Source organism: Embiotoca jacksoni, unplaced genomic scaffold, assembly GCF_022577435.1.
Source record: "Embiotoca jacksoni isolate LCO1_2020_lvr unplaced genomic scaffold, fEmbJac1.0.p SCAF_12, whole genome shotgun sequence".
In the NCBI taxonomy this organism is placed as follows: domain Eukaryota; kingdom Metazoa; phylum Chordata; class Actinopteri; family Embiotocidae; genus Embiotoca; species Embiotoca jacksoni.
The window spans coordinates 3,126,492-3,153,919 of NW_027185252.1; the positions used below are offsets into that span (position 1 = coordinate 3,126,492).

Consider the following 27,428-nt stretch of genomic DNA (forward strand, 5'->3'; position numbering starts at 1 on the left):
AATCGGCTACCTGTTAACGCTGAGCTTTCTGAAAACTCAGGCGAAAATTCTCGCACGACACGAGTGTATTGTTGTCGTCAACATGTTAATTGTGTTTATGGTAATCCTCGGATATATTTTCTTCCTCTAAAGAAGCTGAAACATTACTAGTGAATGATAAATGCGTGTCGGAGGAAAAGTCGTGGTTCGTTCCACACAAAATAAAATACATAGGTCGTTTTTTAACTTTAGATATGAGGAAGTATCTTCAAGGCGAGACTAAAATTAAGCAGCGGACTCACGTGTGGTTTTTTACTGTTTTCTCTCGTTTTATTGGAGGCGGAAGGTAAGACACACATTTCACTTTAGTTCTCTCACACCTGGCCACCCTTCGCTATCTACAAAGTACTTCCTGTTCCTTCTCGAAAGCAAGAGCTACATCCATCGTACATGTTAGAAACAGTTATTTTAAAAAACAAAAATAGAAATAAAAATGTACAACATACACTTGATATATATAATATAATTTTTGCTCTTTTTTGTACAGAGGTAAAAATACTAAGCGTAAAAAAATGGGTCTAATTCAATACAGGGAGTCGTTTCTTTTAATTTTTTTTATCAATTTAAATACACGAGGAGATAAAAGAGGATGCGTTCAGGCACTTGTAAATGGCTCTGACTTGTGAGAACACACTCGAACACCGGACGAGATGGAGAGAAAAGATTAAACGCTGACACGCCCACGCACCAACACACACACACACACACACACACACACACACACACACACACACACACACACACACACACTCTCTTTCCAATCTGATTGGCCCGGTCCCCGATTCATCGCATCATCAAAGGATCTGATTCCACTGGAAAGGTGTCGGTGTGTGATAGCATATTCAGCTGATCCCAGTAGCTTTGGATCAAGGAGCAGGATGAGTGGGGGAGGGAAGGAGGGGAGGAAGGACGGAGGGGGGGGGGGGTGTCTCATGAACACACACACACACACACACACACACACACACACACACACACACACACACACACACAAACACAAGGATGTACATACTGGTACAACAGGGCAGGATGTATGAAACAGATACAACCAGGGGAGGAAAAAGGACATCCTCAGGGTTTCTGCAGTTCAACTACAGTAAGTGACATTTCCTTCGCAAAACAATCAGGGATGGATGTTTGCTGCCAGGATTTCAGATGTTTTTCGGACTCCTGATCTTTTCCAATGGGAATCCTACCGACGTCCTGCTTCGATTTTATTTTTGGAAAACGCTTATTGTGTTCCCAGGTCACATCCCCGACGCCGCCATCGCCCGGGCCTGGAGGCAGCACGAGGCACCCGTGCGGTCGTCAGTTTCAGTGTTGCGCTGTCAAGCGTGAGGGCGTGATTGGCCGACCACGGTGTCACTCAAAACGGCAGACACTGGCAGGTAGGACAGCAATTTTTGTTTCCCTCCGTTTCCCCGAGTTCGTACATCAACACGCCCGCCACGGACCCGAACGAACGCACTCTTTATTCAGCTGAACTGTTGTCGACAACTGACTTTACTCCTGTGATGATGTACCAAATCTGGCATGGAGGGAAAAAAAAAGAAATGCTGAAAGTTACTGGAGAAAGAATAGCACACGCTGGTCACGTGTGGCTTCAGCAAGTTGTGTCTTATGTTTAATCTCAACATATTTTGGCCTTAAAGGAATAGTTTGACATTTTAGAAAGTGCTCTTAAGAGTGGAAACAGCAAAGCAGCTGCAGCTTGGCTCTGTCCAAAGACTTAAAAAAAAAAGAAAGACAAATTATATATGACATCTTTTTTGTAATAACCTTCTTTAAAACATGTCGATTTTACACTTTGTTTTTTTTTCTTCAAATTAAACAAACAAGATATATAATGTGTTTGTTTTGGAGCTTTCAAACCGTTGATCTGTTAGCTTGCCGTTTACCGTGCTAAGGTGACTTTGTGTATTTCTTAACATGTCAAACTTTTCTTTTAACAAACTGGAGGATGACCTGAAGGCTTTTGTGTGGAATAAGACTCATTGCATTGCTGTGATGACATTATACGTGTAAAAAAAAAAAATAAAAAAAAAAATCCTTCATAAATCACAGGTTTTGGCAAAGAAATGAAATAAAAGTTTGTGGTGATCTTAAATCAGTTAAATCCAATTTTCACCAGAAAGATGGTACAATTTCTTTTAAACTAATGTGTGTTTTTTTTTTTGGAGCATTTCTGTTAAATCTGATTATTGAAACCGCTCAGATCACCATCATTTAGGCCTTTGCTGGTCCACATACGTGACCGTCGGGCTCTACTGGAGGGCGATGCGTAAAAGAGGGGAGGTGATTGTACGTCGCAGGCAAACTAGAATCCAAAGTTTACACACTTACTAAGAAGCTTTTTAAGAGTTCGTTTTTTATTACAAAAATAGTTAAAACCCAGTTTTAAAGAGCAGTACGTGGTGAGGCTGATTGCTCGGAGCCGTAACCAAGCTCACGCTTATCATTTATAGCAGACATCTTCAAAGAGAAAGAGAGAGAGAGAGGGAAAGAGAGAGAGAGAGAGAGAGAGACGGGTCACGTCTGGAGCACGACTCCATATTTTAAGGCATACGGGCACCAATTTTAACGGTATCTGATTGATTTTTCTGCAAAGAACGAGGAAATCAGAGCCTTAAAAATCTCACAACGCTTCAAGTGTATGTTAAGTAAAACGAGCCACAAAAATCTGACTGGAATCATAAGACTCGATGGGTTCCTGGTTTCGCTGTTTCATTTTTTTTTTAAATTTTTTTAGGCACTGTTTGAAATAACGTGAAGCGAGCAGGGAGACGGACGCTCGAGGATCGTAGCGTGACTCGAGGCACCGTCTCGTCCAGCGAGCGAATCGCAACCCGGCGCCTGCTTTTTTTTTTTTTTTTTGCTGGTAGATCAATTAAAGAGAGAAAATATAAATAGGATTTAAAAACATGAATCTTTGGGATATTAGAAGAAGATTAAGATGAGTACCATGTTTGTTTCCGTGAGCGAAGAAGATGTAGATGGCGGAGAGCTATGTGGACTATATACACGAGCTTTACTTATAAGCTGCAGTACAGGCAAAACAAAAAGGCCTCGGCGCACATCGTAAGCATGCACAAACGCCGTCCGCACAAACACGCGCAAAGAGGTGTAGTGTCTGATTTCTTTTGTAGCTGGAGTTGAGCTGAGCGGGCCTGATATTGGAATAGAATATAAACAAAATGGCCACCGTACATCAAAGGAGAGAGAGAGAGAGAGAGAGAGAGAAATACAACAAAGAAACAATTCAAGTTCTTTGACGCCGAGTCAGTGTACAAATATAACAATATAAAGTACCTGCATATGTGATACATGACATATAGGTCAGCTATAAAAAAAAAAAAAAAGGCCCCCTGAAAAAGAGTGCTCTCAGTAGAAACAGAGCATGAAATGGCCACGTGGAGAGCTGCGAGAACTGTCTGCCGTAAGGGGGAGCTTATCTTCCCAGGCCGTTCAGAAAATGCACCAACTGTTTTTTTGGCTTATTTCAGTGTCTGGAATTTGTAGAGAAACCCAGAGAAAACCAAGGCAAGAGAGTGAGCAGCCATGACCACTTGTCCCTTCTGCGTGTTTCCCCATCCTTCCCTTTCCCTGTGCTTGCGTCGGGTCGTTTTCTTTTCCGAACCCGGCGGCTCAGCTCAGGGCCTTGTGTCGGCCCCCGCAGCAGCCGCACGCCAGCCCCGCCCGGTGGCAAGCGTGGAGAGGCGGGTAGAGGCAGAGGCAGGGCGCCACCAGCGACAAGCCCAGCAGAGCTAACCAGCGCGTGCCGAGACGGCCTCCCCCGCTGCCCTCGCCCCCGTCGCAGGAGCAGGGGTCCGAGTAGTCCCCCTCCGGGTCGGACATGCAGTGGTAGAGCATGGTGTCCGCCAGCACCATGCAGCTGACCCGCCGGATGCACGCCCGCACGGGGTCCGGGGCATCCTGGCACCGGCCTCTCCGGTTGTCGGAGACGTAAAAGGCCTCGCCGCAGTGCTCGCACTGGCCGCGCTCCGTCCCGTCGTCCTTCTGCCCCTTCCCGCCGTTGGTGGACGGGGAGGAGCTCGGGAGAAAGGAGCGAGGCTGGGTGGAGACCACGGAGGAGAAGCCGTGGCGAAACGAGCCGCTGTGGCCCTTACTGGTCAAGGGTCCGAGGGCGGGGTCGGAGTCTGAGGGCGACAGGCACGGTTCCAGCGGGTAGGTGTAGTCGTGCTTCTGGGCCTCCGTCTTGGCGAACTGAACGTAGGACTCATTCTCGTCCATTTGGATGAATTTGTCACGCACGGTCGCGTGCCGGTAGTCCTCGTAGCCGGTGAAGCAGGACCGATCCAAATGTCTCCCATGGTGAAGATCGGCGGTTCGCTCCCAGCTGCGCTCCCGAGGGTTGATGCGGACGATTTCTTCGTCCTCGAAGGTGACATGGCGGGGTATCCGGGACAACGGCTGAACAGAAAAACAGGACGAAACTCGGTCACGACATCTGTTTCGGAACTTTCTTTCAATGTAATCGACACAGAAGATGTGAAACTTTGTCCCACACCTCTTGGCATTGCTGCGTGACAACCAAATGTTGTCTGTGTCTCACCGGGTCTAAGTAGTAGTGGTCTGAGAGCCGGTAGGGGTCGTGGAGGTCGTGGCGATGTCCCAGCATGCACTTGTGCCTCTGCGGAAGGGGCGAGGACTCGAGCGGCTGCAGAGAGGTCTCCAGCTTCTGGGAGGAGTTGGATGAGCTGTCCGTGGTGTTCTGAAGGGGACAAACAAACACAGGATGCGGCCTTAAAACGCTGCTGTCAAACAAACGCCAAACAAACAGTTCGAGAGAGAGAGAGTACACCGTGATTGGACAAACAAAAACAGGAAGCCTCGGCGCAGCGCTGATTGGAAAAACAGGAAGCGTGAGCTCTGTTGTTCGGGCCGCTTGATCCGCGTTTGGATCGCTGCGTGTTGAGGTAAACTTTCACAAACAACATGTGCCACGAAGCATCCGTTAGAAACAAAACCTTGTAGTACTCATCAAAGCTAAAAAAAAATAACAATTATACACATACATCGGTACGATAATAAGTTATCCGTTAACATTTCTAGTTAACCCTCCCGTCGTCCTCGGGTCAAAATGACCCGCAGCTGTGTTCAACCAAATGCTATTTGATTTTCATATTTTTTGGGGGATCATTGGTGACGAGGAGGCTGTGAGGGTTTCTTTAAAGAACGATGACCAATGATGCCAAAAAAATGTAAAAAAATATAGAAATGAAATAGAACTTGGTTGAACACAGCTGCGGGTCATTTTGACCCGAGGACGACAGGAGGGTTAAGAGGGTTGCCGTGGTGACTTAAACGCCAAGGGACGTCACTGCATCTGACATCTGGATAGTCAAGCAGTTATTCTTTGCCTCATGCAGTAAGAACTATTAAGGACTCCATCTGACCGAGCAATAATATTCCTCCTAACCTCATTTGACATAAATGGGGTGGACAAAATATTGGGATGTCTCTGAATGGTTTCAAAACCTTCACGAAAGACTTATTAATGCTTTGTATTGACGGATGCATTAAGTCTTTTTATAACTGCAAACTGACATACATCTTTGTGTGTGTGTGTGTGTGTGTGTGAGAAAATCTGAAATCCAAAACACCTCTTGGCACCTTCACCCGCTAAATCCACTTTGGTTGCAAAGGGGAGACACAAACATCCTTGAACAGGATTTTGTTTAAGTCGGTGGTATTAACCTGATAGAAGGACTTTCAGTATTCTGCACACACAGAATCCCAAGTTTCACCTTTTTTGGCCTCTCCTCTTCGTCTTCTCCCCCCTCCTCCTCCTCCTCCTCTTCACTCCCCCCCACCCCCCCAACAACCTGTCCTCCTCCCTTCAATCGCACTTTCTCCACATTCCACCTTTCCTTCTCCGTTTTCCACCACTCCGTGTGTGTGTGTGTGTGTGTGTGTGTGTGTGTGTGTGTGTGTGTGTGTGTGTGTGTGAACGGTATCCTGTCTCCACTCCGCTGAAGGCTGTCAGGGCTCCTCTCCAACTCAAACCTTGGCCAGACAAAAGACGGTCAGGCCGCTGCCGTGTAGAGCTCAGACAAGACAGATTTCAGACAGGCACGATGGGGGTCAGCCTCTTTGGGCACCAGCTGATTGGCAGGTCGGGACTCCTCCTGTCTCATCATGTCATCTCGGAAATATGAGCGAATGTGGAGGAGATATCGTGGATGCGTTTGGCTTATTGAAAAGTGTGCAGGTGGTTTTGTGTGAGAAGAAAAAGTTGGAGATAGTTTGGAAAAGAAGAAAAAAAAAAAAAAGCACCGTTTTTTTTTTTTTTTTTGCACAACTGAGTTATGCTTGAAATGATTCTCTTGCTTTTCGTCCCACATGGTCACAAGACGTCAACAGCTTATCCACCAAAGAAAAGTTTGGATATGGATGTTGTTTTAGCAGTCTGCAACAGCTGGGAGATTTCCGAGCTTCCTTTTTTTCCCCCTGCTGATGTGATTTCATATCATGAAAAAAAGAAAAAAAAGAAAATCCACTTGACAAGCACAAAACAGATGAGATAAGTTTGATTCCAGCTATTCAAATGTTCCCAGTTCTGTTGGACGTTTACTGGAAAGACAAAAGGAAACCCGTGCCTCAGAGAGGGGCGGCCGCAGCTCGGCGGATAGCGATTAATGGTAGGAACTCCTGTCTTCCTGGACACATGTTGTAGCGTCCTTGAGCAAAAACAATGAAGCCCAGACTGCTTCCTGTGTACAGTGTGTGTGTGGGTTTATAGAGTCACGCTGGTGGTTTTGTGCAGAAGGGCTTTGAGCTGAAGGCTAGCATGGCAGCATGCCCACAATAACATTGCTAACATGATGCTCAAGCATGTAAAACTGTTGCTGCATTGTCCTCTTGTCCACTCTGGAGTGAATAAGAGGACAACACGAGTGGATTTGGTTGTCGTGGACAACCAGAACGCAGCATATGTTTGCTAAATGGCACCAAATAGCTCCATAATACACCCGAGTCTAATCATGTCGTTAGTTTTGCTGCTATTTTTGTAAACTAGTTTAAATTTTGACCTGATGGTCGCACAAACTAAAAAGTTTGATTGAAACTTTTAGGCCAATTCATGCAACAGTTGTTGATAAATATCACGCAAACCCACCAACATTAACCTCACGGCGTCTCTAAAAATCCAGGGGATCACCCAAAGTCGTTAGACGTTATGAATGTTTACATATTTGATTTAATGCGAACAGATCCGGGTGATGTCGAGATAACTCAGTCTGGAGCAAAATGGTGGATCAACAGACAGAAACACCAACATTACATTCCTTCAAAATGCTGAGCCAAAAATGAAAATGCAAAAAAACAAAAGAAGGTCATTCAATCAAACAAGGTGCATTCATCTTAAATTACTTTCAAATGCTTCCACGTCTTTTTTTTCCCCTCGCAGGCCTTTCGCAAATCCGTGCCACATTATGAGGGTCGAAACAAAAACTGGCAAGAGGGTTTCTCACACTGATTAAACGGAGTCCAACTTCAATCAGTCCAAACAGAACTGTAGAGACTTTATTGCTGTGCGAACAAAGCTCATTTGCAGATAACATATCAACCTCCGGGATTCCCAACAAACTTATTCTCAAACTTTATATCAAACTGCCAATAGTTTTACTCCAAAATCTGGCACCCCAACAAGCACAAAACCAACACAACAAATTATTCGCCTGAGTTATATGACCCGGATCTGGTGCGCGTGTGCGTGTGTGTGTGTGTGTGTGTGTGTGTGTGTGTGTGTGTGTGTGTGTGTGTGTGTGTGTGTGTTTCTGTCTGTCTGCTGAAGCGATCCCTATTATATCCTGCTCCCCACATGGATACCGCCATGCTGAGAATTTCCCCCAGCTTTCTTACAAAGCCCTCAGAGCAGCCGGCCAAAAATAACATAACATGCTGCCTCCGCTCCAGGCCCCGCCCCCCTGGAGAAGCCATTACTGGTGGTGGTGGTGGTGGTGGTGGTGGTGGGGGTGGTGGGGAGGGGAGGGCGATAAGGTTTAGAACCAGTCCGACTCTGGCCTCCGCGGCTGAAACTAATTCAAAACACAGACCAGACTTTCTGCTGCGAGCTCCAAACGGCACAAGAGGACGGGGGAGACAAAGGAGGAGTTGGAGGTAGGAGGGGGGGGGGGAGAGGAGGAGGTGAAGGGGTGGGGGAACTATATTTCTGGACATCCTCTCTTTATATATTCTGGTCCAAGGCTGGACAGAGGGCATTTCAAGTTATTTTCTGACACAAAACATGTCCCGACTCAAAGCTCGGGAGGATTCATCCTTCAACAGGCCCGTCTCGCTCTCCTGGGATGAGCCCAGAATTGCTTCAATAGCTTTCACTCCCCCTGTTGTGAATGAGCCAAAATAGAGACAGAGAGGAGACGTGCCGAAGGGAGGGACAGAGGAAGGGTTGGGTTGAGTTTAGGTTTGGCGAACGAGGAATAATTTAGGGAAGTATGTCCATCCTACCTCCACCCTCCCCACCCCAGCCTCCCCCTTCTCACAGCGCCCTCCGCCCGCCCTCCCCTCGTTCCCCCCCCCCTGAAGGCTGTAAATCTGCTGCAGCATTTCCCCCTGTCCACGACTGCCCGCCCCGCAAACCCCGCCGCCGCCGCCGCCACCAACTTTAGGAAAGGTCATTAACGCAGAGCTGAGGGGAACACGAGCAGTGCTGAACCCATCACTGTATCACATGGTGATTAACCTGCGGTTTTAGTCATTAGTCAGCGCTGTTAAATTTCACTGCTGGTTATTCATTCAGAGGAGATGTCGCTCCTTTAGAATACATTATTGGGAGGAAGGCAAATTCAGGCTGCAATTACTCATGCCCGTATTCAGTCATAAATCTCGTAGTGTGATTGTCTGTGGCTGACTATGGCTCATAACTTTTTTTTTTTTTTTTTTTCCTGTTTTTAGCACACGTGTGAAACTAAAACCAAAAACCCAACACGTATCTGCTTCTTTAACACGAGAATGAACCCGATCTCATTTTCTTGGTCTAATCCAGAGACTCTGGGACTTTTCAGACCACCTAACCCTAATTTGCCCAAGTAGCACTTGTTACTGCAGGTAACAACTTTTGACTCCTGTCTGACCTCTCTTACTGTTTTTTGGACCTTGGAGCCGTTTCTAAAAGCGCCCTCATCCCGCTTGCTAAAAATCGACAGAGCCAAGAGCACATCGAGCTAAAGTTAGCGTTGTCAGACGTGACGTCGCCCCCTGTGGCTAAAGCACAGGCAAATTGTATTTCTAAAAAAAAAATTTTTACAAATTAAAAAAAATATTTTTTTTCCCATGTAATAACTGACTGGACTCGGGCCAATTGGAGTGCAATTATTCAGCCTTTAAACAAGGCTCCTGTTCACCACAAGGTGGAGCCGTGGGTACCACCAGAGGCACACGTGCCATTGTTTGGTAACCGCTGATCTAATCCATTACTGGCTGTTAGCGACACACTTATTTTTGTTCCCGTTGGGCATTGTGAATGTGTTGAAACAGCTGACACGCCTGGATGTAGACAAGTGGCACAGACATAGGTTTTAAAATTAATTACATTTCAAAAAAAATATATATACAACTCTAACCGGACCTGAAACCCGCGTGCTTCGTTGGAGACGAGTTTCATCTTTAACAGTAGAACAAATCTGAAGAGAGTTCTCTGACTGGCAACTGAACCGAGGACAAAATAATAGAAACACCCTGTCACTGGAACACAATACAATTAAAATCTCCACAAACTGCTCAAAATCTAAAACGATATGACCTTCGTGAAGGTGGGATTTATCGCTGGACTGCACGAGCTAGATGTCCCTAATAAATTGGCGTCTCAGTGTGCAAAGGAGACCGTTTAAACGTGGACTGTTGGCTAGTTTTCTGCCTTTCCACTCTTCTTTCTGTTTTGTATTACAAATACAGACGACAAACTGGTGATTGTTCTCGTGCAGACGGCATTTCCTGACCGTTAGCTCTAATCTTGTGGTGCGTTGAAATACAGATTTTAAAAGCAGAAATGAAGCCGTGGAGAATTTTTCTTCAGTCGGCCTCTGTTCTTGCTAATAGGACTCATACACCGAACAGGGTGAGCCTTGTGCTTAAATCAGTGTGTTGGGCTGCAAGGGAAATGGATCGAGGCTATCTCACTATTATGCGAGTCAACGAGTTTCACCTGAAATGGATGTGAGATTTTGGAGTCTTTATTTAAAAAAAAAAAAATAATGTCGATTTTTTTTTATTTTTTTTTAATGAATTAATTTTTTTAAATGAATTGCTTTGGATCTGTTGCACTGAAAGCCCTCAATGTTCCTGAAAACCCGCTGTTCCATTTCAGGGATTTTGCTCCACCCTCTGACAGCGCTGACCCCCCCTCCCCTCCCTCCCTCCCCCCCTCCTTCCTCATGTGTTTGTATGCGTCTCCGTGGTGGCTGTACGCTCCCAGCAGAGCACCTATTAGTCTTGGCCCTCACAGACAGCTCGAGTCAAAGATGAACCACGAGGCACTTCCTCTCGTAAATCACCGGCCCTGCACTAAGCTGGGAAACAGCTGCTAGTTTTGGTGGCTGTGCTCTCTTTTTCAAACCAGGGGGGGAGGAGGGAGGGTGGAGAGGCTTGGGAGGGAGGGAGAGAGGGAGGGGGTGGGGTGAGGGGGTTGGGAGGGGAGGGGGGGGGGTCATCAGGAGAGAGGGAGTCGGTGGAATACAGGAAGTGACCTTGTGACCCTGCCTGCTGGTCGTGGTGTCAGGTTACAGCGCCGGGGTAAAGGGGTGGGGGGGCAGGAGGGGTCTCCATGCTACCTTAAGGTAGAGAGGCCCTGACTGACACACACACACACACACACACACACACACACACACACACACACACACACACACAGTGGCAGGTATACATACGAGACAGGCTGGGAGCACTAAGTGAAGCCCTGAGCGGAAATACTTTTTGTTTGATGGATGAAACGAAGTCTTGAGAGAATTTTCTTTTTTGTTTTGTTTTGATGGCAGCAGAGTCAATCAGGGTGTCCTTCACTCCTTTTACTTGTCAGTAATCCCATTTCAGTGACAAACTCCCGAGGGTGTTTAGATGCAGACTTTGACTGCTGAGACTTGAGTCTACACCTCAGCAGCCATTCAGACCGAAAGCAGGCCGGCCTGCGTTAAAACAACACTGGAGGCTGCGTTATACGGGGTGTGTTGTTTAAAGTACTGGAAAGACATGAAATCTGATCCAGGAAGTCCACTTTTTTAATTGTGTGTATAAAGGCTTTCAAATGCCCAAACACGGCACAAAAGTTGATATCACTCGCAGACAAGGATTTTTTTTAATTTATTTATCTGGGAAGCTATCACAGCTGTAATTATTTTATCTTTTTGTTGCACCAAACGTGACTTAAACAGCAGAAATACACTGTTCACTTTTACCAAGTCATCTAACAGGCATGCAAACCTGGAAAAAAAAATGATCGTAAGAGAAATACATTTCTCACAGTATTAAATATTCTGCAGTGTTTTGGTGTCCAAAAAGCCGAACTACTCATTCACGTATTTGAATTGTCTCACTTAACCAATGCAGCGCTGTGTGTGTTTTTCAAGGCACGGTTTGTTTTTTTTGCAGCATGTCTTTGCGAGTTGAGACTCAAGTCGACCAAACGGTGACCTGGGAAAGTGGAGTTAAGAGTCAACCCGACCCGACGCAGAGGAGGGACAACCTGTGGAGTCGTCTTCAACGCAACATCACCAATGGCTGCCTACTTCTGTGTGATAAACCTAAACGGTTCAGTGTGCTAGATTACACATTATTATGGCAGAAATTGAATATAATGTTCATAATCGTGTTTTTAATAGCGTGTAATCACCTCAAACTAAGAATTGTTGTGTTTTCGTCACCACGGGGTGAGTGAGTCCTCCATATCGACACGGGGAGCTGGTGCCACAGAGCATGCCAATGTTCAAGTAGCCCGTTTCTACGGTAACCCAGAAGGGACAAACCAAACACACTGGCTCTAGAGACGGCCCGTCACGTGTTTCGTGGCCGCTGTAAATTCTCTTAGATGCTTCACCGCTAGACGCCATTAAACTTTGCACTGTTCCTTTAAATGCTCAGGATTTCACTGAGAAAAAAAAACAAAACATGAATAGAAAGCTTTGCTTGGGAAATGATTTAAGAGCAACGCTCTTCAGACTGTCTTCATCAAATATCCAAGAGACCGAAACGCTATTTTGTAAAGAGAGGTTTTTAGCAGCTTCAACGACGAATGAGGAAGTCATTGTTGTAGTAAAAAGAAAAAAAATACACAGCGCTCTATAACCCATGAGTCCGATTTGCATAGTTAATGAACATGAGAAACGTGCTTACAGTAAAGACGTCGTCGTCACCCAGCTCGCCCTCGTTCTGGAGTGCTGTAGAGGAGGTTGTGGAGCCTACAGAGGGAAACAGAAACCCTTCATTTACACAAACATCCGTCATCAACATCCTGCTGGAGTAAACCTCAATTTAGTCTGAATCTGAAAAAGATTTCCTCGTGCATCTGTGAAGTCTCCCGGTAATTTTCAGTGAAGCCGGAGCAGAATTCATCACTTTAATCTTTTCCTACAGTTGTCACATGAATTAGTCTGTAACCAGAGTGATCACACACACCGTGACACGCCTCCCGTCGTTTGATATTCACGTACAGTGAACTGGTCACATGCGTTGATAACTTTCTGGTCTCCCTTTTAATGACTTCCACGTACTGTCCTACATCAAAACCCTTCAAAATGAATGAAGAGATTCATGTTTCCCCTCTTTCATTCATGTCCTCACCAGGACTAACTGGTTTTACCTGTGGGTTGCGTCGTGCTTTTAATCTTCTCGGCACCAATTACTGAACATCTTATTCGTCAATTAGTCGGGTAATTCTATCGTTAATGCGCAAAATCTCTCTTGCAAGAACTCTGAAAATGTTTTAGTCGTGACAGGGACCTGGTGTGTTTGCACGACCTTCTCTCCCAGTGACCAACTGTTCGACTCTACGGCTCGTCGTACCTTCGGCGAGGTCCTCTATGGCTTTCCGTACCCCTCGGTCAAACGCCCGGGCGTCAGCTGGACTCTGGAAGGACAGGCCACACCTCCTGTCCTCCACCTTCCAATGGTGAAACGTGGGCGTTGCTATGGTGTACACCAGATCCTTCCTCAGCGGACAGTCCAGGATCACCTGAATCACGGCAGCCAATCAGAAAAAAAAAAAAAAGGTAGTACGTTTTCCAATTGCTGAACTTTGAATGACGTTCGGCGTGCTTTTTTTGTTTTTTTTGTTTGCGTGTTTTACCTGTTTGTCGCGCAGCCGCTCGCCGCGGATGATGAACTGGGAGCTGCCGGAGCCCGACACGGGCGCCAACTCCGTCGGCAGGAAGCGGCACACTCCCACCCTGCTCAGAGCTCCCCCGTCCTGAGCCAGCCAGCCGCCGCTCGAGTCGTCCCGCGTCATCACCACCGCTTTCACACGCACGATGTAGCTGTCACTGGATAGACAGAAAAATACACGAATTATTAGAATGACTACAGCAAATGTATACAGTAGTTTTTTTTAGTTTTTTTTTTTTTATAGGTGTCAGAATAATTTCAACTGATGGGCGTTCGAGACGACACTTAAACTTAAAGTAAATTTTCATTTAAAGCATTTATATGTCCAATATATGGAGAACAGAATGCTACTGGGATTGAAAACATCTTCCAATTAAGTGAATAATGTGGGTTTAGTACTTCTTACACATGCATGTGTAAGAAATTCATGTTTTCGGAGAAAGAAAGTATTTCTGCAGCTGCACAGTTAAACTCTTTAGGTTAAAAAACAAAAAAAACAAAAAAAAAACCACCATTTGTGAAAATGTCACTATAGTTTTCAGAGGAATCTTAACCTTAATAACCTAACTTTTCAGTAAACATTTCTTATTTCTGTCGTCAAATGCTCTGATCGTTTGAGTTGTCACCGCAGCCGAAATACCAGCAGCAGTATTTGTTGTTGCTGCATCTAATTTTCTCAGAACTCAATTTCAAAATGCTTTCTACCTATTATCTACATGCTATGCCAATTAAGGCGGCAGCTAATCTTTAATGCCTTCACAAAAGCAAAGGAGGTTTCAATCTATATTTAGGAGCGTAACAACCTCAGCAAGATTTTCTGGTTGCAAAAAAAAAAAAAAAAAAAAAAAACTCCAACTCCTTCTGACAACACGAGGCAAACGGCTAAACTGATATTAAAAGTAAATCTATCCAATGTCATTATCAGATTCTTGTTTCGTTACAGTACGGCCTAGTGATCCTGCATGTGGTTAAAATGTCAAATGCAAAGAAACAAGCACTTCCTTCCAAATTGAAACCAAAAGACGTGAAAACAAAAAGATCATATCAATAAGTTCAACGCAAACTTTTCATATGAATACAAAGAATTTTTCGACCACAGGGAAACGAAGGAAAGTTTAAAAAAAAAAATAAATCAAAAAATAAAAATCAAAAAGCAGTATTTTTATTCCCCCCCTATGTGTTTCAAACATTCCTCTTCAGACAGCAAACTAACATTTCAACGTGACTTCAGCTCGTGAAAATTGACAATCCTGTAAACTCAAACTTGTCTTAATTTGTGTTAATGCCACAGCATTTGGTTATAGAGCTGGATTCACACGCTGGCAGACTGTTGGAGGGCGTCGCAAGTCACGACTTTGCCTGGTCCTCGCAGGGCTGACGTGGGAGGTGTTGCACCAGGACAAGTCAGCTTGAAAACACACACACACGCACACACACACACACACACACACACACACACACACACACACACACACACACACACACACACACACACACACACAACCTCAAACTTTGATGTAAATGTAGCTCGGTCTTGTGTTCTTGCTGCTTGTTCTCAGAACTTCCTCAAGACCAGAATTTCTTCATGAGAAGATCATTATATAACCAAAAATTGATTTCATCCCAGTTTTGGAGGAGGTGCACGTGATTAACAAAAAAAAAAGAAAAAGGAGACAAATATGTTAAAAGTTACAACAAAATAAATCAGAACCCTTTCCAGTTTGATTCCTGACAGGGAGTTTGTCATCACTATAAATACAACAAAATATACAAGCTGAAGATGCCCTCATTCAATTTTTTTTCTCCACTATTTTCGAGATTGATTTTTAGTGCTTTAGTGATAAATCCATGTTAGCTCACAGCAGATATATTGATGGCATCAAATATGTCAGCCAATAAGTGACAAAAAAAAAATAAAAAAAAATACTGCAGAACAGAAAGATACGTTTGGAAACGGTCACAATCTGTACATTTCTTGGAAAGTTCTCAATTATCAAGCGCGATATTAGCTGAAAAATCCTATTACAGTCAGGTTACACTAATTAATAATGACTCAAACAAGAAAACAAGAACAGATGAAGGATTGCAGCCTCGTTAGAAACCATTCACACACTTTTTTTTTTTGCTGAAACCTAGAGCGATCTTATCCCAACTACACACCGCTCAGACGAGACAACAGTAGATTGAAAGCCTCGATCAGACACGCGTCACACGAGCCCGCAGATAATGCAGCGACAGTTTAGTCTATAAAGCGGCGCAAAAACAATACACGACAAAAAAAACAACAACAACACGGAGACGGGAGACAATACGCTGGAGGTTGAATGGCAAAATACGAGACATTCTCAAGCATTAGCATGACAGCCACCACCCTCACAGGGACACAATGAGCATGCTCGCAATCCGCATGAATGATCTGACAATAACAGGATGTACCTCTGTATATTCTATCGATGCTGCTCTCTCTCTCTCTCTCTGTGTGTGTGTGTGTGTGTGTGTGTGTGTGTGTGTGTGTGTGTGTGTGTGTGGGAGGGGAGGGAGGTGGGGGGGGAAGAGAGGTACGAAGAGAGCAAGAGAAACATAAAATTGAAAGAGAGATGGAGGGAGGGAGAAAGCGAGGCAGAGTGGGAGTGAATGAGAGAGGTGTTGTTGTATAATTAGCTCACAGACAGTCCCAACCCACACACACACACACACACACACACGCACACACACACACACACACACACACACACGCAGGTGGCAAAACTGGTTCACCGGCTCCCACCCACACACATTCATAAAACTTACTGAATGATAGACTGACTGGGTGACAGCAGACAAACAGTCCCTGCAGAAAAGCAACCGCAGATTCACCCACAACGTATGTGCTTATGTATCGGTCACTCACACACACACACACACACACACACACACACACACACACACACACACACACACACACACACACTTTATCAAACAAGACCTTCCCATTTAAACATTAAAGGTTTGTTAGGACATTAAAGACACACTCGTCAAAATCCACTTTCCAAGTATTGCTAAATGAATTATACAAAATTAAGGCTATTAGAGATTCAATATTGTCACTGGCAGACTGGAGCTTTAGCATCGCAGTCTGAAGGCAGATAGCATTTCATTTGTCAAACCACGACAGCCGTAGGCAGAAAAACTTAAAACTTAAAAAGAAACAACAGGAAATGAATGTTAATGACCTACTTATATTTACACCGACACCTAAAAGGTCCGACGAGAAAACTATCTTACAGCTGCTGGTGAGACACTCAAACAGCTAAAACTAATTAGAAAGGTCGGGTAGACAACAGATAAATGAATATTTCTAATAATTCATGAATGTAATTGTATGTCTACATGTTGGACTTCTGTAGATGTTCTGCAGACTGGAACTAAATAAACGTTTATGCACGATTACTGGCTTCCGGTCTAACGGCGCATTTATGCTCTCATCAGTTTCATATTGGTTCAAAGCTGAAAGTCTTTGCATGATGGAGGGTAAAGAAACGAAAGGGATTTAACGACTTGGTTCGAACCAGTTATAAATCAACTCGGTGTTTAAGGCTAAACACTCTATAAATTTGTCAAGTATGCTAACCATTTAGCATTATCTGACAACAAATATTGTAGTTGGACACAGAAAAAGAGTCATAATTTGTATTTAGGCGGTGTATTATTTTGAGTATTTCGAACATTGCACAGCTTGCAAAAACATATAATTTTAGATATCATCCGACCAAAGAGATTATTTCTGCCTCTTAAAGTGAAAACGTTTTTTTTTTAGTTTGAAAGTCCGCGCTGCTGCTTTAAAATTAAAGCACCACAGCGGTCCCAACATGACTCAAACACAACGTATGACACGTTCACATACGGAACCACACTTCCAGGCCACCCACATACAGAAATAACAGCAAATTCTGCGCTATATAAGCACATGTGCCTTAAGATACACGATACCGGCTATCAGCTCTCTGAGATGAACTTGTCACATTTTGGGCTGTCTTGTGACCCATGTTTAGAGCCCCGTCTGCCGACAGGCCCTGTAATCTGTGGTTGGAACACAGACAGCCACAACCAGCAGCAACGCGCTACTTTAATACACTTGGGAGTGACCACACATTCTGGCACAAATACACACACAGAAATACACACACGCACACACACACACACACACACACACACACACACATTTAGGAACTGTGAATCTAATTCGGTCCACACGAATGTTGCACGAGGAACTGGTGCTGAAAACGGACTGTGACGGCCACTTTGAGAAAAAGTGGTCGATGTGCCGTTTGTAGTCACCTATTTGTGAAGATTTCAAAATGCAGCACACGATGCAAAACATTATGGCTGCCAAACATTTGAACAAAACCAAACCAAAAACGTGTGCTCCGGGTGATTTACAATGAACCCGTGTCACAGTTTTTTGGGCTGCGAGCCCGTTTACAAAGTGTCTTTTAGGTGGGGATAGGAGATGTAAAATAGTGCGTCCAAGGTCAGGATATGACTCAGTTTGGAGTTGCACGTCACTGATAAGCAAAAGGGAAATTGATGTATCACATCCCTTTCCAATTTTATAGGAGTGGCCGGGTCAAAGGTGCGGGGCGTGTCTGGCTTTTACTTCTCCAGAACGACATTACGCTGCAGTTGGTAGCCGGTCGTTTTTTGTTTGACTAGCAGTGCAGCAGGAATCGTGACAATTACTCACAGCACCAAATCCAACAGCCTGGTATCCAAACATGCACAGTTTCATTGAGCCCGCTGCAGCATTTACTTTCTCAGTCCTCACCCACAAACACAAAATAACATAGGCGCTCTACTTCCAGGTTCACAGTTACTCGTCTACTTTATTCTGGGGGAAGAATCATGCTTGTTACTATGGGTACAATGCAGCACTGTCATCTGTGCATTTTATGCCAGTTAAATCTGCTTTAAGTCATGTTTCGGCCACTTGAAGACAGGGAAAACCATCTATAAACCTGACACTGATATATTACGGTTATGCAACTCATTCCCACTTTAGCTCTCTTTTGGTCTCCACCGAGCTTCTGAGGGAAAATGTCCTGCTACTACGCTAGCCAGTCAGGTCAATCTACAGCGGATTTAAGAGCTTCTTCTCTTAAAATAAGCTGACTGGCCAAACAAAAGAGGTTGTTTTTTTTCTCGTCCGTTCTGTTAAACACAATACAAGCAACACAGCTACTGTACAGTGCAAGTAAATGTCCATTTGTCGTATTCGCTAAAATTAACACACTGCCCCCTTTTCTCTGTAAACTGTCACACGAGGTCGTAACCGAGGTCTCCTTGGTTTCTGCGTGTAGATAGTCCAATCTATACTTTTTCTTTCTACGCCTGGTCCACACCTTGTAATGATGTCATCATAATGAGGAAATGAGCCGTGGCTGAAGTTCACCGCCGTGGACTGCAAACTCATATTAGTCGCTGTTGTTTGTCTTTTTTTTTTTGTGTCTTTTATTGTTTATTAGTTGTTTATTCCACAGTTTGTCTGCAATTACCATCAAACCACCACAAAATACTTCCATACATATTGTTAGCGCGTGCTATTGGTTCTCCACAGCTAGCTGGACCATGAAAAACTACATCGATGCGGTCAGTGTGTGACAATATTGCAATAAAACAGTAAAAAGGGGGATGGGAAGCCGGTTGGTTATCAGGTCTGGAATCCAGCTCATGTGTGACAGATAAAAGGGCCAGTGAGGGCAGCCCAGCCATGTGTGATAAGGGTGGCTATACTTCCTCTGATAAGGAATAACTGGCCACGCCTGTGCCTGATCAACAGAACCACACACACACACACACACACACACACACACCCTCTGTACACCCCGACACACAGCTCATGCTCTGTCTGCAGGAAGTGACTGAAAGGCGCTTCGTAGTCAGGATCATTTCATTACTGGTTTGTGCTTCTGATGCATTGAATGCTGACCGCGTTTCACGGCGCAGGCGGAGACTCCCGGTGAAAGGACGAGAGTAACGCCTCATACTGTACAGTGCAGAAACAAACAAGTCGATTTAATACTTCTCAAATGTGAAGATTTGCTGATTTATTTCTAATTCACTTCTGGGATTGAATGAGCATACGTGAGGCCTTAGTTTGAGCTCGGTCTTTCGCTCTGGACCTTTTGTTGGTCATTAAATAAAAGAAAAAAACAGACTTACAATCTTTTGGATTTGAGAGTGTGCAGTTTAAGTTATTCTTTCCCATTTATTATAATCTAACAAGGACGTGTGGAAAAACAGCTTCTATGGAGTTTTTATGTTTCTGCTTTGAATTGCATGTGAAGGAGGAGGAACTGAAGGAGGCGTAAAATGTGTGACGGTATCAAAGTTTGGCGAGACACTGAATCTCCAAAATGCTACTGATGGTTACTCCTGACGGTGCCTCCTGACGGTGGGTCAGTATGTGCAATGAATGAGAGGCACAAAAAAAACGCTATATAAACACACACAGCTTATACAGTATGGGGAATAAACTAACAATGCTGTTCTGTCTGCTCTTTTATTTTCTTCCAGCTTTCAGTCACAGAGACAGAGGCAAAGAGAGAGAGAGAGAGAGAGGGTGAAGAGAGTTCATTCACAACTATTGACACTGGAGGCCCCCCGAGGGGAAGTTCAATCGGCTTCCTGTCAATCAGCTGTAGTTATATGGAACGCTCACGTGTTTGGGCAGCACAAGACTATAAAGGCTGCGGGTGTGAATGAGAGCGAGTGTGTCAGTTGACATGAGAGAGGTCACTAATATGCAGAGGAGCGTCAACGGAGGCAGTAAACATCCCTCAGGTGACTCTGCAGCCCCTCTATCTAAATAGGAACTCGACTGAAAGTAAGCTGATTGGTTCTAAACCTCTTAAAGGCGGCCGAAAAGCCAACCAAAACGCTCCGTAATGCCTCATATCCGCTTATGATTTGTCAAGACTTACCGCTTTAGGGTCAACTGTAATTGATGAGGGGCTTCTTTTTTCTCTCTCTGCGATCGACATCCGCCGCAACGTCGACCGTGGTGTGTTTGATCAGGTAGAACTGGTTTACATAAGCCGTCAGATGTCAATGGTTTATCTTGTAATCGGGCAGCCCGGGGCACCACACCAGCTAAAAAATTATTTGCAAAACGAACACTAGGAAGTCTGTTCTCTGAGGGCTTCCCTGGTCTAAAAAATGCTGATATATTTACTGTTAGACATGACGCGCTGCGATGTTTCGAGATGCTACTTGCGGTTAGTTTTAAATAGCTCGTGGTCTTTTTTCTTGTTGTGCATTTTGCGGGAATACTTTTAATTTATCACGAAACGCATCGACTTTCCGATAAGCATCCAACTGAAATTACGTCAAACTTTTGGGAATCTTTGTGTTTAAACAAAATACCAGAGTGATGTTAGGAGAGTGGGGTTTAAACCTTTTCGTGTAGCTGAGCGCTTAAACCGGGACAGACGTGACTTGAGGTTGACTTGTATGTTGCGGGAATGACCTCTAACATACATGATTGGCCAGGTACGTCATGGGAAACGAAACCGAACTTGATTACCGTCATATATGGAGAAAAATAGTCATTGGCGGAAGCTACTGGCCTGATTGTCTCTTCTCTTTTTGGACAGAGTACAGAGAATAATCAGCAGGAACAACAGAGATCATTACGTACAGTACAGTAGTCTACATAAGCGCATCCAATGGCTGCATGCGAAATGTAGTCTGTGTTGATTTTAAGTCAATCACCCCGGTACGACGATGTTAAACTCGGTATGAACCTGAACTGAGGAAATGTGAGTTCACGGGGTTCATTCACTGAAGAGCTGAGAAGCGTTTTCAGTAACCGGCCCGGTGGATTGTTGTATACATGGTGTGACAAGGGAGCGGAAAAAAAAAACAACAACACAGTGAAGTGAATGAAAACTCCAGATATTATAATCTTGGTCATCCAGTCAGCTGATGAGCAGAGATTAGTAAAAAAACAGGCAAACAATCCGGCTCCATTGTTTGGCCTGCCGATATAAACAGCTCGGGCCATTATATAAAGGCTCCGGATAGCAACCAGTGATGAGCTGCTCTGTAAAACACAGGAAACACTGTGAAAAAGGATCTGTTCCACATGATGCTTGTGTGTGTGTGTGTGTGTGTGTGTGTGTGTGTGTGTGTGTGTGTGTGTGTGTGTGTGTGTGTGTGTGTGTGTAGGGGGAGTACAGAGAGAGAGAGAGGAAAAAAATGCCAAGGGTCTGCAAAGGAAGGTCATCTGTGGACATTTAGTACACGTTTATATTCTCTGGTTTGTGTGTGTAAGTGCATGATAAATGTGGCACTAAAATCCTGTTATGCTAATTATCCATGTATCTGTAATACTGACAAATTACTGTGCCTATTTTGTAACTTTCTTGAAATATACTGCATTGCTTATTCCTGTTTGTTGTTATATTTCAGCTGTTTTCTTGCCTTTTTTTCTTTAAATAGGCCTCTTAAGAGTTTCTCTTTGTCGTTACATTTATGTACTCAAAAGGACAAACTAGTTTCCTACAGCTGACTTTGACTGAAACATAAACATAAAATGTTCCAGGAATCGGATCCTCAAACTTATCACACAAGAAAGCAGCAAATCTATAACCGCTAGTCGACAACCCAGAATGCAATGCGCCTCCAACACATGTTTCTTTTTGAAGTCAGCGGGGGGGCCCAAGTCTCAACTTTTTGAGTTTTGCCCCTACTGGGATCAATCTTCCCACATTCACACATGTACAACCAACACATGAGTGCAACACATCCAGGGCCTCTGGCAGTTTTGTTGCATTGTGGGAAATGTAGTAAATCATAGAACGAGAGAGAAAGCCAACTGAGGAAAATAATATTTCTTTTACAATTCTTAACGTCCACCTACTTTTATTAATGTCGGAGATATTCCTTCAGCAAAATGTACAATTGTTACATATGTGTGCGATGGTGTAATGTGGAAGCAGCTCTATGAGTAGGGCTGCGTTTACACTCCGAACAATTGTTGGTAGAGAAACATCTTGAATACAATTCTATAAATTCTTCTGCAATGTTGTTTTTTTTTCTTCCACAATGTGAAATTTCACATCTGTCAGGTTTTGCTATAATCTCAATATAAAATGCCGTGAACATTGAAAAATGTGTGCGTGTGAGGAACAGAACGGTCCCGCCGAGGGAACAGGCAGACCTGCTAACTCCCCACTGTTGTGTTTGCCAATTGATGAGTGCTTTTTATTCAGGGATGGATTATGTTTCGATGCTACGTTGACCTTAGCTGAATGTCACCGGGCATCTCCTGTCCAATACTGACTCGGCACATGCTGACCCTGCAGCAGCTCACACCGGATCGATGCATCCTCTGCTCGTGTTGTGACTCTCTGTGCGCGCGGGGAAGATCTTGTTCTCCTATAAAAAGGTAATAAATGTCCTCAGAAGGACGGGGCGAAGAGGCACGTGCTCCAAATTGAGGATATGATGGTTGTAGTTTAGTTTAGGACGCGTAGCCAACAAAAAGGCCCTTGCAAAGACGACGTATGTGTGTGTGTGTGTGTGCCTGCTGATAGTAAACGACCACATCAAATGTGATTGTTCCACTGACCAGGTGAGGCATTAAATGTGGGCATGCGACACGATCGCCACAACATGCATGGACAAAAAAAAAACAACAACCCGAAAGAACTACTGACTAAAAAGATGTATGATTAACCCAGAAGAAGTAAGAGAGGGAATTATAAATACTTCACTGCTGCACCTCTAAAGCTAACACAAAAGGTAGAAAGGTGTGTCTCCCGTTTCCTGGCACGGCCTTAATTGCCTCAATCAGCCTTTACTTCTGATAAGAAAACTACAACACACAAACAAGCTGATTATTTCCTTCCAGTAATAAAACAATAAATGCTTTTGTATGGGGCACCATGGTACTCCCAAAAATAAACACAAATAAATGCCACAGATGCTCACATCTGTCAAGAGATATTGTTGAGATTCACTGTGCAATGCAAAATCAAATGCCTATAAAATACCACTGCAACTAAAAGAACATTAAGTGTTCTTCTGCCGTTACTAAATTGCATTTACATATCAGTGTTTTAAAAGCAGTTCAATAAGCCTTAAAATACTCTTCCGCTGGGCAATAGGCTGCTCACCGTTAGCAGGCCACGCTAACTCAGATGAGACAAGCGGCCACAGGCCGGTGAAAGGTGATTTCATGAAAATTATTTATATTTACATATTAACACAGGCTGTGATTATACATCTGCAGCTATTGGGGGTCTTTTAACAGTCGACGAACATCAACAGACAAACTGACACAAACTGTCAGCCAAGAGTTTATACATATATATATATATATACATACATATATATGTATGTATATATATATATATATACACATGTATATATATATGCACATATATATATACATATATATATGTGCATGTGTCCTAAACTATATATATATATTATTAGCATGAGGTTAAATAACTGTCAGCCAATAATGCAAGAGAAATGAAAATTACAATGATTATATTTGGCTATTTCTTGTAAAATGTAGCACCAGAGCACATACAAGGCGAATTTTTCTAACTAAATGTCAGTCGGCCATGTCTTCTTGAGCACTTCGTGGGCGTGGCTCAATTTGCACATCAGCCACGAGAAAAGAAAAGTGTTTATCAGAAACATATGACTCAGAACAAGGCCGTAAAGATGCAGCAGGCAGGAGAAACGACTCCAGGAAGTTCTCCAACGGTCTCTCAAGGTACAAGGCGGCGGAGACGGACTTCTGGTTACACGGCTGCAGGTAGTGCCCCCCACCCCCCCTCCCCCTCCCATGTCCTGCCTCTGTCTCCCCCACCGGGGACAGACACGCAGACGCTGGCTTTTTACAGCGCTGAGTGCGGCCGGCAGGCATGAATGGGGACGCGCTGAAGGTTAGAGGGCTTTTATGAATGAGCCGGCGTCACGCCACCGCAGCGCAAACACCCCCCCCCCCCCCCCCCCACCACCACCGGTGCCCTTCGCCCTTCCACCCCCCGGTGGACAGATCTGCAAGGCAGGCAGTCTCACACCGAGCACAGCCCCGTGCAGTCGGACAGACGCAAAATACGAACGCAAACCGGGAGCCAATAATTGAACGGCATGTCTGCTCTATGCACATGTGATTTTTTTTTTTTTTTTTTTTGCAAAGGCTCGTCTGAAAGCTATACTAGCTTTAAAAAAACAACAAAAAACAACAAAAAAAACCAGGAGGCTATCAGGCAGCGATCTTCCCGGTTTTTGCAGCGCTCACGTGGATATATTCACGTTAGTCAGCGGTCCGCCACCTGCCCGGTGTTGGAAGTAAAAGCAGATTAATCTCCCACTTCTTTCACGGTAAAAAGCGACATCTAAAGCTCCGAGCGCTTCCTTACAGGCCCATGGGTGCCATATGAACATGTCTGTGGGCCTACACACACGCACGCACGCCGCACGCACACGCACGCACACACACACCGAGCGGCTCCATAAGCAAGCAGCGTTTCTCGAAAAAAAAAAAAAGCACGATCCACGAGTCCGTGTGTGACACAAGACAACGGACACACGACGACACGACACGGCTCCAGGTCGCAGAGAAACACACGCGTATTTATTTATTTATTTATTTTCGGGACGAGTCGTCTTTTTACAATTGGTCTTTTTTTTTTTTTTTTTTTTTTTTATGAATGGAGCGCGGTAGCCTATGCAAATGAGGGCGATTGAGAAAGAGATGGCGGATGAGGCATATCGGATATCTCATATCCTGTGAGACTTCCCCCTTCGGTTGGAAGCGCAAACACAAATGTGACCAAAGAACCAGGCGAAAATGCCTCCGTGAACGCCGTCGGTTTTTTTTTTTTTTTTTTTTTTTTTTTCCTCCCTTCAAACCGAGCAACACAAACAAAAGGTGCGTGAGCTCGCTGCTGTTTGTGTGTTTTAAAAGGTGCAACTGCTGGGCGTGTTTGAGTTTCTAAGTTACGCTGCAACAGGGCCTGCTCTCTCGCTTCAGATCCTTTCAGAAAATGTTTCCGATCCACCCACGCTTATTCCCCTCCTCCTCCCACTGCTCCTCTTTCTCTCTTTGCCTTCTCAAGACCGAGTCTACACCAAAGGTGGGGGCTCTAAAAAAAAAAAAGAAAAAGAAAAAAGACCTCTTCCCTTCCACAGCACTGTCAATGCATTGCTTCACAAGCAGCATCAAGTCAAGTGAATAAAATACAAAACAAAACAAAACAAAAAACCACAACACATACATGGTGAGAAGCTTTTTGCATGGGAGAGTTTTGAGACTGCACATTCCACCAAGTTGCCCCCAAATCACCTCCAACTTGTAGGCACTGGGTGAAGCGAGGAAAAAAGAAAAATGACACAGACGGACAGAAATCTTTTTTTTTTTTTTTTTTTTGCCAGGGTACTCACTCGTTTGGGTGTGTTTCTTCTATCATTTTCTCGTTTCACCTCAGGTAATGTACCAAGGCGGTTGCATACTTTTCGCTCGTCATTCTTTCGCCGCGGCTCCTCCGATTCTGTCTCCAATTCCGCATAAATCCCCCCTGCGCCTTTGTGCGAGTGTCGGCTCTTTGGCTTGCCTTCGACTGGCTGCGCCTCCGTCTTCTTTTTTTTTTTTTTTTTTCTCCTGATTTCTCCCTCTTTTTCACCCCTCGGAGCCACCCCGTTTCTTGTGGATCACAAATGCCCCCCCTTTACCAGAACTTTAATACCCCATCACCTTCGGTAGATAGCCTACACGGACAATTTAGTAGCCGAATCCAGCTCTTGTCTCTCTCTCGCTCTCTCCCCCCCCCCCCCTCCCCAAACACACACACACACACACACACACGCACGCACACACACGGACACACAAGGCACACACTCCGTCTTTAAGTCCTAAGGCGCATGTTTTCACCGACGACTCCGGTTCCAGTTGTGCGTAAAAAAGCGCGTCGTCGCTGTTGTTACCGAGGGGTGGCCCCGCTAGAGCCCCATCTCTCTCTACTCCATGTTGGATTGCAGGCGGCCGAGCTGCTCCAACGACGCCGGGGGAGGGAGGAGGGAGAGAGCGAGAGAGAGAGAGAGAGAGAGAGAAGTGAGAGAGGGTGGGGGGAAGAGGAGGAGGAGGAGGAGGAGGGGGGAGCAGGGCGGAAGCGGTGACGTCGGTCTACATTTTGGTGAAGGGCCCACGATGGCTGCAAGCCGTGGGGGGCCCTTGATAACCCCCCCCCACCCCCCCCCCCCCCACCCCGCGCCCCCCACTACACCCTCCCCCTCCACACACACACACACACACACACACACACCTTTCCCTTAACCGGATCCTTGAAATCAGATCCGGAGATGTCACCTTTGTTTTCACACGAAAATCCTATAAATTAAAGATCAGATTAAAGATTGGCAATTAACAGTAGTATGTGCAGAGGTCACTGTCGAACTGTTTCTATATCTGGTTGCTATAAGTAGAGCCATATATCATAAATTACCAGGGGGCATCCACTAACATGCTGCTATGTTACTTGGATTTGATTAACTTCACCCATTTGCTCAAAAATAGCAACGATTGAATGATTATTTTGCGTTTGAATGACGACATAACATCAGAGTTCAGTCTTCATAAACTGCAAACAGCATGTCTGAAGAAACAAAAAAAGATTAAAGCGTTTTTCCGGCTAATCTTGTTAACTTTTTATCACCATATCTGAGAGACTCTCCGGTAATCCATCACAGCTCTGTGTTCCCTTTGTGAAGTGAACTATTCTGCGGATTGAGCTCTTTAACACCTATTGATCTGTTAAAGTGTGTGTATTTGTTTGTGTGTGCGTGTGCGTGCGTGTGTGTGTGTGTGTGTGTGTGCGTGCGTGTGTGTGTGTAGTAGGGGGGTCGGATGATTAGCCACTTTTGTTTGCGCTGAGTGCTGCCAGATTTGTGTTCCGGCCCCAAACAGTTGCCAGCATTGTTTTCAGGTTCATGCCGAGGCGAAAAATCAACAGAGCCTCGTTTAAAACTGTGATCGTGTT

At 44.7% G+C, this 27,428-nt stretch overlaps 1 protein-coding gene across 2 annotated transcripts; it reads right to left on the reverse strand.

The window, feature by feature from the left end:
- Positions 1–284: 284 nt before the first annotated feature.
- LOC138195140 (sprouty-related, EVH1 domain-containing protein 2-like) lies at positions 285–26,451 on the reverse strand. 2 transcript variants are annotated; one of them, XM_069144246.1, is made up of 6 exons: positions 25,837–26,451; positions 13,358–13,550; positions 13,075–13,243; positions 12,406–12,470; positions 4,613–4,771; positions 285–4,470 (listed from the first exon to the last, which is right to left on the reverse strand). In XM_069144246.1, the coding sequence occupies exons 1-6, from the start codon at positions 25,860–25,862 to the stop codon at positions 3,685–3,687; spliced, it is 1,398 nt and encodes a 465-aa protein (XP_069000347.1). In that variant the 5' UTR covers positions 25,863–26,451; the 3' UTR covers positions 285–3,684. The 2 variants fall into 2 exon arrangements, with proteins under 2 accessions (XP_069000347.1, XP_069000346.1); XM_069144245.1 differs by having other exon boundaries at positions 4,568–4,771.
- Positions 26,452–27,428: the final 977 nt, after the last annotated feature.